The following is an 18,749-nucleotide window of genomic DNA, read 5'->3' on the forward strand; positions in this document are numbered from 1 at the left end:
ACATTTAAAAGGCTATACGTCAACAAAGATATTTTCCACTTCATAACAGTGGCCCTCTATAAAACAGTAATCAATTGAAGGTTCAAATAAAATAAACCTGGAAGCAACCTTATCTAAACAGATGTTTTCAAAAATTATATTATAGAGTTGATAATTCAAATAACTTAATACATTCAAACCATACAGTTAAATTGTGAAACTTAAACAACTTGAGTACATTTGACATTATTTTCAGAAGATAGGTTTCAATGATATATAAAAGGACACAGGAATAGGAAATGTATTTTTTATTGGTTCACACCAGTCATAAATAGTACAAATCTTTTATACAAGTCAAAATATAAAATAAAACAATGACTATTTTTGAGTTTTATTATAACACATTTTCTTCTCAGATACATGTATCTTTCAGTAATAAAAATTTGTGTGTTACAATTAGCTACACAATGCCTAAAATATGATTACACAGTAATCAGTGATGACATATTACACAGTATCATAACATATACAATGTACATGTATTCTCATATTTTTCTTAAATGACAACAACATGTCAGTTTCAAATTAACATCTTGTCACCTACAAATTGTTCTGTATTTATTAATGAGTGACTAACCTGTTTTTTTTTCTTAATTTTTTTTTAGATCTACTGCCAAATTCATGATATAAATCATTTGTTACTTAGAAATGTGTCCATAGGTCATGGATGCCCTGTCCCAACATTCCACTGTTTTGTCAGTCTAAATAAGGCCAGCATGACAGTGTGATGGTGTAACAGAGGAACAAAAGCACATTTATATGTTTCTCCCAAGTGGGGGATACAAAGCCTTGGAAGAAAAATAGCTGACAAGATATACTGTCATCAAACAATAAAACAAATCGTCACAGAAAATAATATTTTCCTCAGCAAAGATACAAAACTCATGAATCTGATGTCCCTATATCTATCACACACTGTACTAGACTAATCAGATGGAACTAAACCTTGTTTAACATTGATTTTACCATTGTCTTACAACTGCACCTTGTCATGATAAGCTGAAACAGGGCAAAAGGTTTCATGCTGATAACTTTTAAAATATTTGAATAATGGGCTTCATTAAGTTTTTAAGCGACGACCACAACAGTTATGCCGCAATAATCATTAGGAAAAGTTCAACTTTTTCTTCAAAAACAGATAAGCTCAAAATGCTTGTAATACGATGTTTATACATATCATCATATCATATTAAAAGTTGATACACAAATGCATATAACACAAAAAAGTTATACATAAAAGCATATAACACACGCTTTGATATACATAAGCATAAAACATCAAATGCTTTAATCTCAAATGCAAATTATCCAAATGATTCTACATAAAAGCATAAAACACAAAAGACAATATATTAATGCATAAATAACAAACATTATACAGTTAACACTTAATAAACTGGATCAATAACAAAAAAAACACATACATTTTACATCATTTAAATGATTAAATACATTTTAAACTAGTTGTTTCTTTTCAATCATAATAAAAATTAGAACAAAGAAAGAATCATTGTCTTTTTTCCTATTGTCACAAGATACATGTTATTTTATAAGGAAATGAGAAAAGAAAAAATATGATAAAATGCAATAAAATGAAATAAAACACAAAAATAAGGCTATCAATAAATAAGAGAAAAATATCACTTTAAAATAGTATTTTACTATTTACTATAATGCACCATCCAAAGCCATTTGCAAAAATATAAATAATTAACAAAAACCAATAGAAGCATTTTGCATAGAAGTCAACGTGTCTCTCCCTATACTCCGAGATGGCCAGTTAAAAAATTAAATAGCTTGATAAAAACATATACAGTACTGAAGTCAAAGTCCCATTCTAAATGTTATTTTGTTTTGTTTTAATTCTTTCCATTTTGACAACAAATGAAATGTGTGCATTATTGGGCATATATTCAGATATACCAATTATCTCATTTATTGAGATTGGTATTATAAGTTAGTAGTGGTTAACTAAAAATAATTCATTTTGAACCAGTATTTACATAGTGCTTCATATCTTACAAGCAAACTGCCATTTATAATTTACTCATATTTTTTTTTTGGTTGGGTTTTATGTGGCTTCAACAGTATAAGTCATATGGTGACTTTCCTGCTTTACTGATGGAGGAAGACCACAGCAGTATTTCAAGCACTAACCAGCACTTGAGTAGAACCACTGAGGTTCTGTAAGCTAGTTGTATAGCTTTCTCACAGTTTACTCTTAAATCATTTATCTAATGAACTATTCATAACTTCAGGCATACAGTTTACATGCTATTTCCATGGTTTAAAACAATAACTATATTGTATTCCAGTATTAATTAAACCACGACAGGGTAACCTAAGCAAACTGAACACACATGCGACTTGCTTGAAACCTTGAAAGTCTGTAGTCAGTACATAATAATTAAATGCACACTTGATTTGCAGTGCTTTTGAGTAAGATATTATCTGTTGTTTTTTTTTTCAAAAATATAATGTCTGTAATTTACTTTTGCAACAATGTATTGAACTATCCATAACTTACGGTTTACAGTATATTGTAAAGGTGCCATTTCCATGGTTTAAACTCTTAACTTTACCAGCATTATTATATCAAGCTAGAAATTGTAGGTAAAGCAATCTGACCACATATGTGATTTGCTTGAAATCTCAAAGTCAATATTAACACTTAAAGTTGTCAGACTTTACTAAGAGATGGAGTCACTTGAATCTTATATCAGTGCACTATTTCAACCAAATGCAGGTAACACCAAGATACAAATAGAACCTGCTCACTTTGTAACCAGCAAAAAATAGGTGATGAATTTCACTTTATTTTTAAATGTAGTTATTTTACTCATGAAACACACAAGTATATCAGTAATTACTATTCAAGGTTTCCTAGTATTTTAAATTTTCAGGCTTTAATGTGTAGTGATAACATAAATACTTAAATCTAGCAATGTTTGTTAAAGCAATAATGCTGAAATTTCACTAAGTCATCTTCCTTATATACTTCTATGCCATGTTTGTATTATAATTGTTGTATTGTTTGTTTGTTTGTTCACTTTTATGTCCTTAAGAGCCATGAGTTTTTGTTTATATGTAAAATCAACAACAAAACTTTCAACCATTTTGACATGTATGTTATCTAATTAAGAATCAAAATAAGAGCAGTAAAAGACTGACACTGTAATGTCACTCATGTATGCTATCAAGCAATGCACACCTCAGTTGCTATGGGGAAATGATAAATGTATTACACAAACTATGTTACAAAGTTTTTGCAATTTTATTTCATATACAGTATCAATAATACCTAGGTAAAGCAGAAAACAAGCACTAAATGAAAATATTAAGTAAAACAAAATAATAACAAAATATTATAATGTATAATTATTTGTAAAAACAAAATGAGGTAACTGATCTAAAAAATTTTCATCAGCTCTAAAAATAGCTTTCTCAGGCACAGCATAACTTAGAATTCATATTTTCCTCAAATAAGCTGCATGTCACCATGTGGTGCTTTAAGATTTTTGTTTCCAAAAAAAAATATAGCCGATAAAAGATAAATTTAAACAAAACAAATTGTGCACTAAAAATCTAAATAAAGTTTCCATGTAAATAAATAAGTGCTTAGAACTAAAGCAAACCTCAGCAACAACTTACAAGAGCTTTAAAACACACTGTGTGCACTTGTATTATTCATACTGCTTGATCGTCAAATTAAAGTCTTGCAGGATTTTTAAAATGTTCACAAAGGGTAACAATCCAGATGAAACGTTAGCTAGAGTAATTGTTGTGTTAGTGACCTACAATCATGGCAACAAAGACTATGTAACTTTCAAATGAACGCTGTCCCTGATTCTGGAGACAGAAAAGGTACTCAAAACAATAGCCAAGAATTTTTCCAGATTTATTCAGTTCAAATCAGTGTTAAATTTATAGAATTTGGTAAGTGATTTACAAATATGACCCTTAAAACAATTGTTATGATCAAAATGGTCACTTCTAGCGGTTCTGGATACAGACATTGCATGCCAGACCTTAATGTCTAAGTTAAAAAAGGGGAGTCATCCTATAAAATAAATGAGAGTGTTGTAGGTTTACCATCTTGGACAGTGAATGACTTTTATGATTCTGAAGACAAATGTGAAGTTGCAAAACTGCATGCCTCCAGATGAGCCAAAATATGTCCAAAAAAATCAAACTTGAAAAAAATGCACTAAGATTTTAAGAAAAGTAAAAACATTCAAGTAATAATTTATATGTTATGTCAATTAATGACTTATTTTGCATTATTTATCACCATTTTCTTACAATGTGACTTACACAGTATGGGCTATTTTTGCATATTTTGACCTCTTTTTGGTAATTTATGTAGATTGTTAGTACTGATAGCAATGCGTAAAATCCTTTCACTTTTCACTCCACAATATTTTACTTTTCATGAAAATTAGCATGAATCTAGAGGCCTGCTGCTTAAAAGAAAATGCCTTCAGTTGTTAATGAGATATAAAAATGCTTGAAAAAAAAACTTGAAAACACAATTTCTAACAACATAAAAGCCAAAGTGTGTAAGATAATCACACTACATATCCTATCTAAAATTGAAATAATTAAAAATTATGGCAACATAAAGGTCAAAGTGGATTTGACCTCAAAAATATGAATAAAATGTATTTACAAGACATAAATAGTAGATACAAATATGTTCATTTCATACATTTTAGAAGATTACCAGGGTCCGAGGATATAAGAAATGTTCAAGCTCAAACTCAGATCTCAGGCATTTGATTGGTCAGAAACCAGCATAGTCTGTGCACTGACCAATGCAAATCCAGAGATTTGAGACAGGTCTATAACCTCGGGGCCTGGTCTTTATTGGAAACATTTCACATGAAAAACAAGTAGAAAGCTTGGATTACATACAATGTAAGACCTTAGCTATTGTCCACAGATTAAAAATACGATCCATAAATACACAAATTGACCACATAAATACCAAAATACCTTAATATCACACTAACAGTAAAAATAATTCATTTTTATTTCAGGTGTCCTTTCACAACAACAGAAAAAACAAAGACTTCCAGTTTCCTTCTTGAAGAAAATTCGTTTACTTTTAATTTCACATAAAATGAATGTTTGATCTCAAATAACATTTTAATTTAAGATCTCTAAGAAAAATAGAAACAGGCCTTCACGAGCAAATTTCTTCTCTGAAATATGACAACAAAATATTTTTAGATTGGAAATTCTGATTGTGTGGTAAATTTTTTTCCACAGAACTTTTCTACCAACTTTATCAGCTTTTCCGTCTATGTTACCACATATTTAACAAAATTATCATTATTCGTATATAATTATCATATTCGTAAATAGTATTTTTTACATACTGCTAAAATATTTTGCAGAGTACTATAGAAACTGTTCAACAGCTTTCATTCTGCACAGAAAAGATTTGTCACATCATTTATACTGCTCAGAAAAAAAAAACAACTAAAACTGTGTTATTAATTATACTGCTGAGAAAAAAATATCGGAATTTCATGTTGTACTTTTTAGACAAATCTGGAAGCAGTTTAGCATAGAAAAATAAATGTCACAAAATTTACAACGCTGAAAAAGTATGCAACATTCTAAACAAATTGTTACAGTATATATTCTGCTTATAAAAATATTGTCATAATTATTTCCACTACATATTACAATTAGGGTAGATCTCTTTACTTTGTAAGAAAATTTTGTCACAGTATCTATACTGCTGTCGAAATAAGAGTCATATTATTTTTACTGCACAGTAAGGGTGTAACGGTTTACCGGTATACCGATATATTGCAATATGAAAAAATAAATTTCGAACCGCGGTATGATTTTTGGAAAACCGGTATTTTATAAAAAATCATAATTTTCAATTAATTGCCTTCTAATTTTTATGGTGGCATATTTTTGCCACCAGATAACCATATAACTAAATAGTTAATTATCAGGTTAACTAGTTAAGTAACTATAGTTAACCTCTTAATTAACTAGTAAATTATCAGGTTAACTAGTTACGTAACTAGTTAACCTCTTAATTAACTAGTTAGGTATTAGGTTAACTAGTTACGTAACTAGTTAACCTCTTAATTAACTGGTTAGATATCAGGTTTACTAGTTACGTAACTAGTTAACCTCTTAATTAACTAGTAAGTTATCAGGTTATCTGGTGGCAGAAATATGCCACCATAAATTTTGTACAAATTTCACATAAAATCTTTAATTGGCAAATTTTGTTGGCGCCAACGTAAGATAAAAGTATCCGACAATTAGTACACTTAAAAGTCAATAAGCGGCCGCAAACTTTACATAAGCGGCCCAGATGTGAAGCTCACACGCGACTAGTTTTGTTTATCAAATTGTGTGACACTACTTTCTATTTATTCCTTACATTTTTATTAAGTTTCTACTAAAAATATTTACATATAATAATAATATATAAATGTTACTCCATCTTTACATCAAAACATACACGACAATACGTATTGCAATATATTGCAATACGCTTCAGCAAAATGGCAATATATTGCAATACGGTTTTTGCTGTATTGTTACACCCCTACTGCACAGTTTACAAAAATTATCACATAATTTATACTGCACAGAAAACAAATCATGTCACATGAATTTATAAAAATACAGTAAATACAATTACATTTTAAAAATCATTAAGCGTGTAGTAAAATGTACCGGTATCAAAACGAGAGTCTTTAACAATATCAAATACCTAGGTAACAAAAACAGTATAAACATGGTCAGATTTTTAAGCTAATCTAAATAACAAGAGGGATACCTAATCAGAATTTGTCTTACAAACATCAACAATGCCGCTTACAAGGTCTTTGTCAGGCCAGTCTGAAATTCTGATCAATATGTCAAGGCTATAAACTGCGGTCTGCTTAGTTTTTAAATTTCATACTAAACTCCTAAAAACTAACAATGCATATTAAAAAAACACAAAGAAGCAAGACATGTCTATTACAGAGATTTAGAGGGTAAATGATAAATGTATTTCATTGAAGATTTTTCCAGATAATAATAAAGTTGTATTTTAGACTGACAGCTGACTTAGCGACTTGCATGTTCAAAAAAAAATCATTCACTTAAAGTGGCTGCAAACAATCAAGTGGTCTTTGATTAAACTTTAACAACAAAAATATCACAAGCCTTGGCTAAAGACTTATTAACAATCATCTTATGTTGAAAACAAATTTCAACATGGTACATGTTTGTAAAAACAAAATATGAATCTTCTAGATTCAAAAGAAGATAATAGTCCTCTGGGCAGCACTAACAAATTCTGATTAGACATCCCTATAATTCTGTGTCCCTAATTTTCCATTTTCATCAAGAATTGCAGACAAGAATTTTGGGCTTTTGTGCTTTTATAGAAGCTGGGCCATGAAGTTTCTTAGCTCGCTTTAAAAATGCATTGACCATCTGACGCACAACCTCGTCGAAAAATACATGTGCTAATTGTGAATGCAACTGTGACTTAAACTCGAAAGAAACCTGCAAAAAAACAAAGTAACATAGTTATTCCACTATAAAAAAACAGCAACTTTTAAAAACATTTTCGACCCCCCCCCCCCCACCCTGCATAAATAGTAAGGATTGGGTGCATGTTAGGCATATGGATGGCAACTTTTAACTTAAGCAGAGAAAACTCATCATTATACAATCTAGATTCTTGCATAAAAACTGCAGATGCAGGTACACAGTAAACTCTGCTTTTAATAATATTCAGGGGACTGCCAGGTTTATATTGTTATATCTAAATACCTTTATATCTGAGAGACAACAAATTTGAAAACAAGAGTAGGGACTGCAGCAACAGCATCGGTATAAGTGGGACATTGTTATAAGGGATATCGTTATAGGTTGAGTTAACGTTAATGCATGAAAAAAATTGCACATATCCTCTAGTGTTTATACTTTAACACTACATATGATATCTAAGAATGATGCCGCAGATGTTGAAATATGACAATAACTCCTGTATAACCTTTACCTTTAAGGTTAAACTTTAGATTAACAAAATTACAAACAAATTTTACTATAGGTTATTTACAAACACATCACATCTATAATGGATTACTAAATAAGTTTTTATGGAAAGTCAACTGATTCTCAAACAAGCATGTGTTCAAAACTATACTATTCTTTGATTTGAATGATAAACACAATCAGTGGTTCAGAATGTTGTATAAATTTATTTGTTTGATTCGAACTGATGATCATCACTTGTGATGTGGAGCCACATATGTGCTTTCTTTTGACAATTTAAAATGTTATTATGAGTGATCAACTTACCGAAAAATCCAGCATGCAAGTTTTTGGGTTGTCAGGCATTCCCGGACTAAACTTCCATGTTGTTACGAGGTGATTAAACAACTTGCCATCTTTACACACAGACTAAATAAGGAAAAGAATGTTTCTTTTTAATATCAATGAAAAAGTAATTCTAGTACAAGTTGAATATATATATAATTTTAAATGAAAAGTTACTGATACCTCAAAACTCATTATCTAATTTAAAATAAGAATTTCTAAGTTCACAAAGGGCATTACTTCTGCCATGCTAGAGTTATTGACCTTGGACAGTTACCTCTTATTATGATATAAAATAAGTGTGTGAAATTATCAGCAAATATGTTTAATGGTTGACGAGATATGATGTTGAACAATATGTTGCACAAAAAACCAACATTTTATACCAATGCTGATTGCCCTTGCTAGTCTTTGAATAGGCAAGCTAACTTTAACCTATATTGTGTACTATTGTAGCATTGTTATCGTCTCTATAGTTGCAGATTTAATATATGAGCCGCGTCACGACAAAACCAACATAATGGGTTTGCGACCAGCATGGATCCAGACCAGCATGAGCATCCGCGCAGTCTGATCAGGATCCATGCTGTTCGCTATCAGTTTCTCTATTTGTTATAGGGTTTGTAAGCGAACAGCATGGATCCTGATCAGACTGTGCGGATGCGCAGGTTGGTCTGGATCCATGCTGGTCGCAAACCCACTATGTTGGTTTTGTCGTGACGTGGCTCATATAATAAAGCTCATTTACAAAGCTCATTAATTCTGTATGACAATTTGAAATATATATTTGAGATTTCATCAGGAAAAGATATAATCTTCAATAACATGGTCATTTTATCTTGACAAACCATCTTTTAGTGATCAGTAACATCTAAGTATTAAGCAACATAACAATGTTTGAATTTCAATTCACAATGACCTTGACTTTGTACCCATTTTCTATTGGCACAAAGGGCTGTAACTCATGGTCTCTAGTGATCATTATGAATTTGCATGCAGAGCCTCATTAATGATCAAGTGATACCACAATGTAAATGTCTGAATGAGAAGTTACAACTAAGCATCACTACTATTCCAACAATTGAGTTTAAATACCAGTGTCAATCAAAATTGAGCTTTTTTTATCAAATGATAAAACAATACTCATGGTTTTCATTTTCATCTGAGGCAACTGATGCGCCAACGAAAGCAGCTGATTTGGCCAAGGGTATAGGGCTATATTTTAATCTACAAGCTGAAAACATTACCGATTTTAAAAGCACTATAACAACCCTGATTAAAGTTTTACACTTATGAAGATAACTAATCACTTTATCAAAACCTTACGCTGGAAACATTATTGTATTTTCGATATGAAGACATTTTCACTGTTAATTTCCTTTTTTCAATTACTTACATGCACTAAACTTGGCTTTTTCAACGTCACTACGGAAGTGTATCTTTCAACTACTGGAGGGAAACCAATCTGCAATTTACAGTCAATCTTTTCTGGTGTTGCATTTGTTATGGTTGACTGAGTGCACCATGGTACAAACTTGTTATATTTATCAACTTCTGCCACAATGTCATACATCTGTTCCATTGTATACCTAAAATCAGTAAAATTTAATATTACATCAGAACATTGGATTGTATTTCATACATTAATTACCATTGCCACAAGTAGATGACAATTTTTTATCATACAGTCAATCATATAGTCTTTTTACACCTCTTCTAGAATGGTTAAATGTACCCACAATTGGAAATTTTTATAGTTGTGAAATAAGGTATATTGAGAACAAATATTATGCACAAAAATAGACAAAATATGAATCTTTTATAATATTTGTCATTAACTAATCATGAAATGTGTGTATATACGTTTATGTATGTTCCAGGTATCGGTCATCCTTTATAAAGATATAAAGGAGGATGTTAACTCTAATTTATGACTGGTACTCAGGAAAGTTACAGTCATGTTGACTCTCATTTATGACTGGTACTCAGGAAAGTTATAGTCATGTTGACTCTCATTTATGACTGGTACTCAGTAAAGTTACAGTCATGTTGACTCTCATTTATGACTGGTACTCAGGAAAGTTACCATCATGTTGACACTCATTTATGACTGGTACTCAGTAAAGTTACAGTCATGTTGACTCTCATTTATGACTGGTACTCAGGAAAGTTATAGTCATGTTGACTCTCATTTATGACTGATACTCAGTAAAGTTACAGTCATGTTGACTCTCATTTATGACTGGTACTCAGGAAAGTTACTGTCATGTTGACACTCATTTATGACTTGTACTCAGTAAAGTTACAGTCATGTTGACTTTCATTTATGACTGGTACTCAGTAAAAGTACAGTGATGTTGACTCTCATTTATGACTGGTACTCAGTAAAAGTACAGTGATGTTGACTCTCATTTATGACTGGTACTCAGGAAAGTTACAGTCATGTAGACTCTCATCAATGACTGGTACTCAGTATAGTTTCAGCCATGTTGACTCTCATAATTTAGTCATCAATAATTTAAGAATTTTGGCATTTATGCTCTTGGAATAGGGTCTGGCTGCTTAAGCTGTTAAAATAAGGGAAAAACACTATCAATATAACTGTTATAAACATGAAGATAAAAAAGAAGTTTCTTTTTACCCCAGCAACCTTCTTTCAGAATATTCTTTCTTTTTACTCCCACTTCCACTAAATGGGAGATTAGGTAAAGTTATGAAGGATCTCGCAGTTTCTGCTGACACTACCTGCCTTCTTTCAATGTTCTTGGATAACTGTAAACATCCCACACATGTTACCCTGAAATACAATGTCATTATGATTTATATCACAAACATATAAATTATCATTATAGTCAAAGAAATAAATTTTCATCTTGAAAATTTTTCTTTCGAATTTGCACCACTCAAGACTCTACGATATGAGTAACATTTAATATTTGTTTAAATTGTTAGTTTAAATCCAACAAAAATAAGCCTTAATACACCCATTGACAGACAGTTTCTGTATAAACTGGATAAATAACAGAGGTATATCGAGTGTAAAAACATGAGTTGTTAGTTAAATCGGTATCTCTAATGCTAAAACAATACAAATTTTATCATTTTCTAGTTAATTGTGATTTATTGCCCAATTAAAAGCTTGTGATCTTAGCTTCATCTAAGTACTGTATATAATTAAACATCTCTTTAGACACCAAAATAATTAAATTAATTGTTAATTCAAACCTACAAAATGTCAGGTCATTTAACATATGATTGATACAGAGAGATACGCAGCTGATAATCTTTACTCGCAAAGTTACTGAAGAGAAAAGTCTGTCATTTGCTAGTTCAGAAACTGTCAATACACCTATAATTGATAATCTCATTCTCTATATGAGCTACTTAAATAACCAAGGTATATCAAGTGAAAAATACAAGTTGTTTCTCTAGCTTCGAGTAAAATCGATATCTCTTATTGTAAATAATGCAAATTTAGCCGCTTTTAAACAGCTAGTTTAGGACGAATTATGGTGGTTTCGTCGAACAACCGGTTCGCGAACTTAATTTATGAAGAGGTGCGAAAGTAGTTTCGTCGACCTTATGTTATATAGTAATTAAAGGCAATGTAGACCTGGTTCATATATATAAAGTGTTTTTATCATCAATATTTTGTTATAATAGAAACGTTTAAAATCAAAGTTTTATATCTATAGAATGAAAACAGATTTCTTTAAAAATATGCATGTGTCAATTGTTTATATAGAGAAGAGTAAAGTACCGTATTTGTAATTTATTATATACTTATAAATGAAATATTGAGAAATATTGATGAAATAAAATGCGTATTTTCATTTTCCGTATTTTCACTGTAAAAATTTATTTTTCACTGCAGTGAAACATATTTTCCGTATTTTCACTGGTGTCTTGCCGGACTACTTTCTTTTATATTCTGCCAGTACACAAAATTTAAGGGAAAGTCTTTTATATTTTAATGTCAAAAAAGAGAAAAATGTATATAATAAACAGAAAATTCAAGTTTTTTCTATAAATATATGATTTATTTTCATCTTGTGGCATGAAAATTACCATATTTCACTCGTGGCTACCGCCACTCATGAAATATTTATTTTCATACCACTCGATGAAAATAAATCATGTATTTATAGAAAAAACTTGAATATCCTCTATATATTGTGCTTTTCATAACAGTTTATTACATGTACGTGGATTTTTTATGGGTTTTTTTTGTATATATTTAGATTATAAAATACATTGTTAATTCTTTCTCTTACAGGTTTTATTTTTTCTTTGTATATATATATATATACAAAAAATGAAAACAAGTGCCGGAAAAAAGTCACATATATAAATAAAACAAAAAACACAGTCCATGAGTTAACTTATTTAACATTAGTTAACATTTGCCCTGATGATCATAAGAGAAACCGGTTGGCAAATAATTAAATAAGTTAACTCATGGACTGTGTTTTTTCTTTTATTTACATCAGGCTTCGCGAAACTGCTGAAAAATTTGCCTGACATTCGGTCAGACAAACTTTCAATTCTTGTCTGACCGAAAGAACTTTTGTCTGACCGAATGTTTTCCCCCAAATATATGTATATGGTAATACCTTGGTGTTTTTTTAAAGACATAACAACTTTTAAAGATTTGCAACACAATTTTATTCCCTTAAATAAAACATTAGTTTATCCAGATTGATGGACTCACAGGCGCTAGTCACATATATTCAAATATTTTACATAACCAGTCTATATATGTATATAAAGATATATAGTATATAGCCCATATAAAACTTTAAAATGTTTCAAGCACCTGTGGATGGACTCTGTTTGGAAATCAAAACATTCATGATCAAAGCGGCCATTTTTCCATTTACCCACAAATTTTCTCGGCGGGCGCCTGGACTCGTATTCCTTTTGTTTCGCTTTTTTTTTCTTCATTGGATAGTTTACGATTTTTGCCGGGCGTAGCGCCAGCGTAATAATGTAGTAACACCGACATTTTGGTTATTGACAGTCGTATGTATCGGACACTTATAATGAAACGGCGAATCAAAACTCGTTTTACATTTTTTTATTCAAGGGAGAAAACTCGGTCTTGATCGGTCTTGGATATATCCCGGTATTCGTACCGGACATAAGGTCCGGAAGTCCGAAAAAAAATAACGGACCGGCCTGATTTTTGCCGGACATGTCCGACGGTCCGGCAACTTTCGCGAAGCCTGTTATATATATATATATATATATATATATCGATTTTATTCAGATTAAAAATATTGTTTCTTCTTTTTTCAGGTTTTACTATTTGTGCATATGTTTCCATATTTTAACAGACTTAACTTAATGTGTGAAATGTAACTTGTGTAAATTTTGACACATTATTAGTTTTTTCAGGTTGTACTTTTATTCGTATATATATATTTCTATGATGTTGTTTGTTCACTGAGATCTTTTGTATTGTGTTATTCTTTTCTGTAAATATTACTATTATACTAAAGAAAAGAATAAATAATATGTTTAAATTTTCGATATCTTATCTTTAATTGCATGAAAACGTGTGATAAACCACACATCACATTAAGACCCGCGATAATTGACGTGCCCATTATACAATAGATATTGTTTGCACTATATAAATTAAGTTCGCCGAAACCACTACCTGTTTTATTATATAAGATCAGTTCGCCGAACCGGTAGTTCGACGAAACCACTCTCACCCATCTATAGGACAATTTAAAGACCAAAGGTATTTAAATTTACAGTTAAACCTACCACAAGCCAGACCATTTTACATATGTTTTATACAGTGAGATACGCAACCGGTTATCTTCTACTGATAAGAATAGCCCGTCAAAACTGTCAATTGGTGTATAGGAAATAAACAAACAAATTCATAACAAAAAACCCAAATTTTGAAACTTTATCATCATTTCAGAAGTATCGTTACAATAAACTAAGACTTTTAATATTTTGATTCTATACGTTTACTCACTTTAAAATACCACCCCGTCCCGTACCTTACTCTTTTAAAAGGTACAATTTATGTAAGACTCAAATTTTAGATGAAATTTTTGTTCCCCACCCACTTTACCAAAAATGTTTCTAAAGATGGAAAGAACAAATATTTTGAATTAAACTTTAAAACATTTTATACTTAACTGCATGTCAGTAACTTATTGTACCTTTTTATTTCACCCGGTCGGAGTATGTTTCCCGATTCTGTTAAATATCTTAAGGGACGGGCACATTTGGTCAGTGGACGTGCCATTTTTTTTACCGAATTCTGTCAAGTTCAAGGTGAAGGCCGAAACAACGTTAGAATGCGCACCCGCTTATGATTCTACAAATTCTCAAAGCGCCCACTGATTTAGGTACCAATAACGTTGACCAACGTCGCATTGCATTCTGGGCGGAATAATCAGATAAACAAAATGGCCGCTCCGTATCAATCCCGGGAAGGTGAGTTTTTCTTCAATTTTTGGACGTTAACCACAGAAACAAGCTAAATAAATGATTTTTATTTAAATATCTTATAATCATCTGTAGATTGTCTTCATAGATATGTTTTCCAAGTTAATAATTTCAGTGAAAAATAAGAAAATTTGCCGAAAATTTGTTGTTAAAAATCTTTTACGGTCATAACGTTCACAGACGCTTGGGGTTATGTGCGTGGCTCCCCTTCTTGATCCGCACTTGTATACACCATGCCTATTTTTATCGTGCAAACCGTACGTCAAAATATTTTTGCATATTATTACGACCCGGTCACATGTCTTGAACATAAAACATGTTTTCGGCTATTTTAACCACGTTTAAAAAAGTCCCTAGAATATCATAATTTCATGAAGATAACAACGTACGCTTTCCTTTGATGTGAGATGACTGGAATTTTGTTTCGGCACTGTTTTGCGCTTTCATTTTCATACCGAGAACCAAAACCCCGCAGCGGTTACTTCCCCTAATCAGTACAGAAACCAAATCAAGAAGACTGACGGAAAGGGCCGAGTAGTTGCGATTGAATTTCTTTTTCCCAGCGATTTTCCCGCTGTAATTTACGGGAAACATTCCAGTGGTCATGAATTCGTAAAGAAGCATGTGACTCAGTTATGAAAATATAATTAAATGTGCAAAGCTTGGAAGAAAGGTACGATCTGATAATAACATGCAGTTATTTATTAAAGGAATATATGCATCGACTGATTTACACCAGAAATAAATGGCATGCGATAACATAAATACCTGAAATATATGTAGGTCAGTTGTGTTTACATTTCGAAGCTTGGTATCTTCAGGAAATTGAAGCGTTGGAAAAAAATTGACTTTTTTAAAACGTTATGAAATTCTATTCAAACTTGTTCATGTGTTAGACACTTTACCGTCTCATACTAATATAAGCACAAATTTAAAACTTATTCTTGTAATAAACAATACTTTTAGTTTTTAATATTCAGGGGCGGAGAAGGGCGGGGTCCATACTCCAAGTGTCTGTGATAACGTTTGCATGATCGACTGCAATTTCATGAATCTGTTTAACGATAATTTTGTACATTTGTGCTACAACAATTTGCAATAATTGTTTGAGGTAACCAATCTTGTTGACAGGCAACTTATGAAATTAATGTTGAAAATATAAACAGATGTCGTGAAAATATGTGACAAATTTGAGTTGCACTCTAGCACAATGTGGTTCGCTGATGGGCATTAAATCCACGATTTATCCACTGTCAGTTAACATTAATCAACATATCTTTCAAATATTCACGTGTATGGAATGAACAAGTTGTTACTGTTGTGTGATGAACTAGTTCTAACAGAGACTTATCAGGGAGGGAGAAGCAAGTGTAAAACAAAACAAAAACCCACCTGGACAAAAGCCCTCCCGTCCTAAAATGACTAGGCAGACAAAAGCCCTCTTGTGAAAAAGACAGGGCAGAGAAAAGCCCTCCCATAAAAATGACCCACATCAAATACCTGTATGTACGTTAAAAAAAATAGTTTGCAAAATGTTATTCTGTTAATAACTGAATAAGTTCAATAAAGACCATTATCTGTACTAAAGACATAAAATTTTACCAATTTGCAAAACCACGATGACCTTGCACCAAGCTGACAGGACTAAAAAGTGCCAAAAAAGGGGTTTTGCCATTAATGAAAAAAAAAGGTAATACTGGGCGATATACAACTTAAAATCATTGAATTTAATACCCAAATCCAAAAAAAAAAACATAATGTTATACATGGACAGTACCTTTTCATGTGTTTTTATAGTACAGATTCAGAAAATATTGGTATATATTTATATTGTGAAATGTTATATTATATGTGTACTCTTTGTATACTTACAGATTTTGAGGAACAAGTTCGGAGTATACAGGCCAGAAAGCAAGCTTTAAATAAAGAAAATGTTGAAGAACAATCACCAGAGAAACAGAGGGTTGGTTTAGGAGCTGGAGGACATTTTGACACAGATATTTATGGGTCAAATAGTAATAAATTTGCAGGCTATCACACCTATATCCCAGCTGAAGATGCTGAGGTATTAAACAGGCTTCATTTGATTCTTATTTAAGATTTTGTAACACATGCGTGATGGCATTAGTCTCTCATGTTTAACCTACATATATGTTCATTTTTTTTCTCATTAATTTAACTTCAATGTGTACATTGCTTTTTCCCCAATTATTTGCAATGAATATTGATTTATACACAGACACTTGGGATTTGGAGCTCAAAACGCTTTTAAAATCCAAATAAAATGCATATTTGTCAATCCCAGCACATGTACTGATCATATATATCCAAAAAACTTAATATAAGCCGTTTTGAAAAAATTTCATATTTCAATATCTATAATAATACACAAGATAAAAATGTTCGCCGGAAAAAATCTGCACCCCTACCGTCATAATCACCATGTATTTTATTCCATTTCCAATATTTTCACATAATCCTTTGGTCCATCGACACAGAAGATATAATTCTTCACGATGATGGTCAATTTTTAACTTAAACGGTAATATAAACAACGCAACAGCCGAAATAAATATCAAGATTATCGCCGTTTTCCTTCAATGACATTATCTTTCGATAAATTCAAACGTGCCAGTCGGCTATGACCGAAGCCATCCGATAATGTGGCCCCAGCTTTGCCGTGTGCAAAATGTGCAGCGCTTTTAAGTTTGGGAAAAAAATTTGGATATATATGATCAGTACATGTGCTGGGATTGACAAATATGCATTTTATTTGGATTTTAAAAGCGCTTTGAGCTCCAAACCCCAAGTGTCTGTGGATTTACATGCTTGATCCCTCAAAGGCTTTTCATACAACCATAAAAAATTCTGCATTTTCTTGTTATGCGCCTGGTCGTCCGTCTATCTGTTAGCAGTTTTCGTGTCTGGTCTGTACCTTTGATTTTTGAACCAGTGGAAGGAAATTGAAACAAATCTAAAGAAATGTTAACCCTAATCAGTATTGGCACAGGTATTGAAAAGTGCTTGAAAAAGATCTGTGTCTTAGAAACTATTTAAATTGAAGGTGTCCTTAAAAATCCTTTAAAAAAGCTTGATTTAGGGAAAGAAATCCTTGAAGATCTCTGATTCACAGAAATAATACATGTAGTCATCATCAAGTAGATAAAGAAATTAAACCCATTTTTGTAAAAAAAATAGGAAGGAAAAGTTTGCCGAAATTTTTTTATGCACACATAATTATACCAATTATGTGACAGATGTTATGGTGTACAATATGAACAGCAAATGTGTTCTACCTCACCGGTATTGGTAGGCATGTGTAATGTAGCTTTTTACGTTACTGGTTTTCACCAGTATGAACAAATTAGTAAACCGCAATTTTTGGTTAAAATGTCTAAAAAAAATATAAATTCCTGATTAAGTTGCTGAAAGATTGTCGAAGGGAAATAAAATAAAGGGTGTTTCATATGCCCATTGCGGCGAAATGGCAATGTGTACAAAGATAATTGAAATAGATAGTATGATAGAAAGTGAGAGTGCACAGAAAAGCACAAGGAAAATGCAGGATAAGGAAGTGTACAGTTTGCTTTAAGATAGAATTTAAATCTATTTTGGAATATTTGCTTGCAACTTGATAAGGAAGTGAACTGTTTGCTTTTAGGTCTTTTTACTTGAACTTGAATGGTTGCAGGAAATTTATCTCCGGGACTTGTCCTTGAAAATAATATTTGTCTTAGATATTCATTGAGAATAGCTTCTAATTAGAAGTAATATTAACATATTTTTGTTTATCTCAAACAGGATGATGATGATGTGAATCCAGTAGAAACATCAGGGCCAGTTCGGTCAGCTGCACCTTTTTTAAAATTTTCCTAAAAATG

General features: G+C 31.5%; 2 protein-coding genes across 3 annotated transcripts in view; one reads left to right on the forward strand and one right to left on the reverse strand.

Moving 5' to 3' along the window:
• Positions 1 to 356: 356 nt before the first annotated feature.
• LOC132752483 (coenzyme Q-binding protein COQ10 homolog B, mitochondrial-like) lies at positions 357 to 14,738 on the reverse strand. Of its 2 annotated transcripts, XR_009628819.1 has the most exons (6): positions 14,580 to 14,738; positions 11,036 to 11,191; positions 9,791 to 9,983; positions 8,377 to 8,478; positions 6,627 to 7,575; positions 357 to 5,817 (listed from the first exon to the last, which is right to left on the reverse strand). XR_009628819.1 is itself a non-coding variant. In XM_060742812.1 (5 exons), the coding sequence occupies exons 1-5, from the start codon at positions 14,663 to 14,665 to the stop codon at positions 7,411 to 7,413; spliced, it is 702 nt and encodes a 233-aa protein (XP_060598795.1). In that variant the 5' UTR covers positions 14,666 to 14,738; the 3' UTR covers positions 6,624 to 7,410. The 2 variants fall into 2 exon arrangements, 1 of the variants encoding a protein (XP_060598795.1); XM_060742812.1 differs by lacking the exon at positions 357 to 5,817 and having other exon boundaries at positions 6,624 to 7,575.
• The window catches only part of LOC132752476 (splicing factor 3B subunit 1-like), a 28,877-nt gene continuing 24,837 nt past the window's right edge, over positions 14,710 to 18,749 (forward strand). The window contains exons 1-3 of the mRNA XM_060742802.1: positions 14,710 to 14,856; positions 16,743 to 16,933; positions 18,670 to 18,729. Coding sequence (XP_060598785.1) covers positions 14,829 to 14,856; positions 16,743 to 16,933; positions 18,670 to 18,729 — 279 coding nt within the window. The 5' untranslated portion in view covers positions 14,710 to 14,828. The remainder of the gene's footprint in view (positions 14,857 to 16,742; positions 16,934 to 18,669; positions 18,730 to 18,749) is intronic.

Source organism: Ruditapes philippinarum, unplaced genomic scaffold (genome assembly GCF_026571515.1).
Source record: "Ruditapes philippinarum isolate M1 unplaced genomic scaffold, ASM2657151v2 ctg3001_1_1_1_1, whole genome shotgun sequence".
NCBI lineage: Eukaryota > Metazoa > Mollusca > Bivalvia > Venerida > Veneridae > Ruditapes > Ruditapes philippinarum.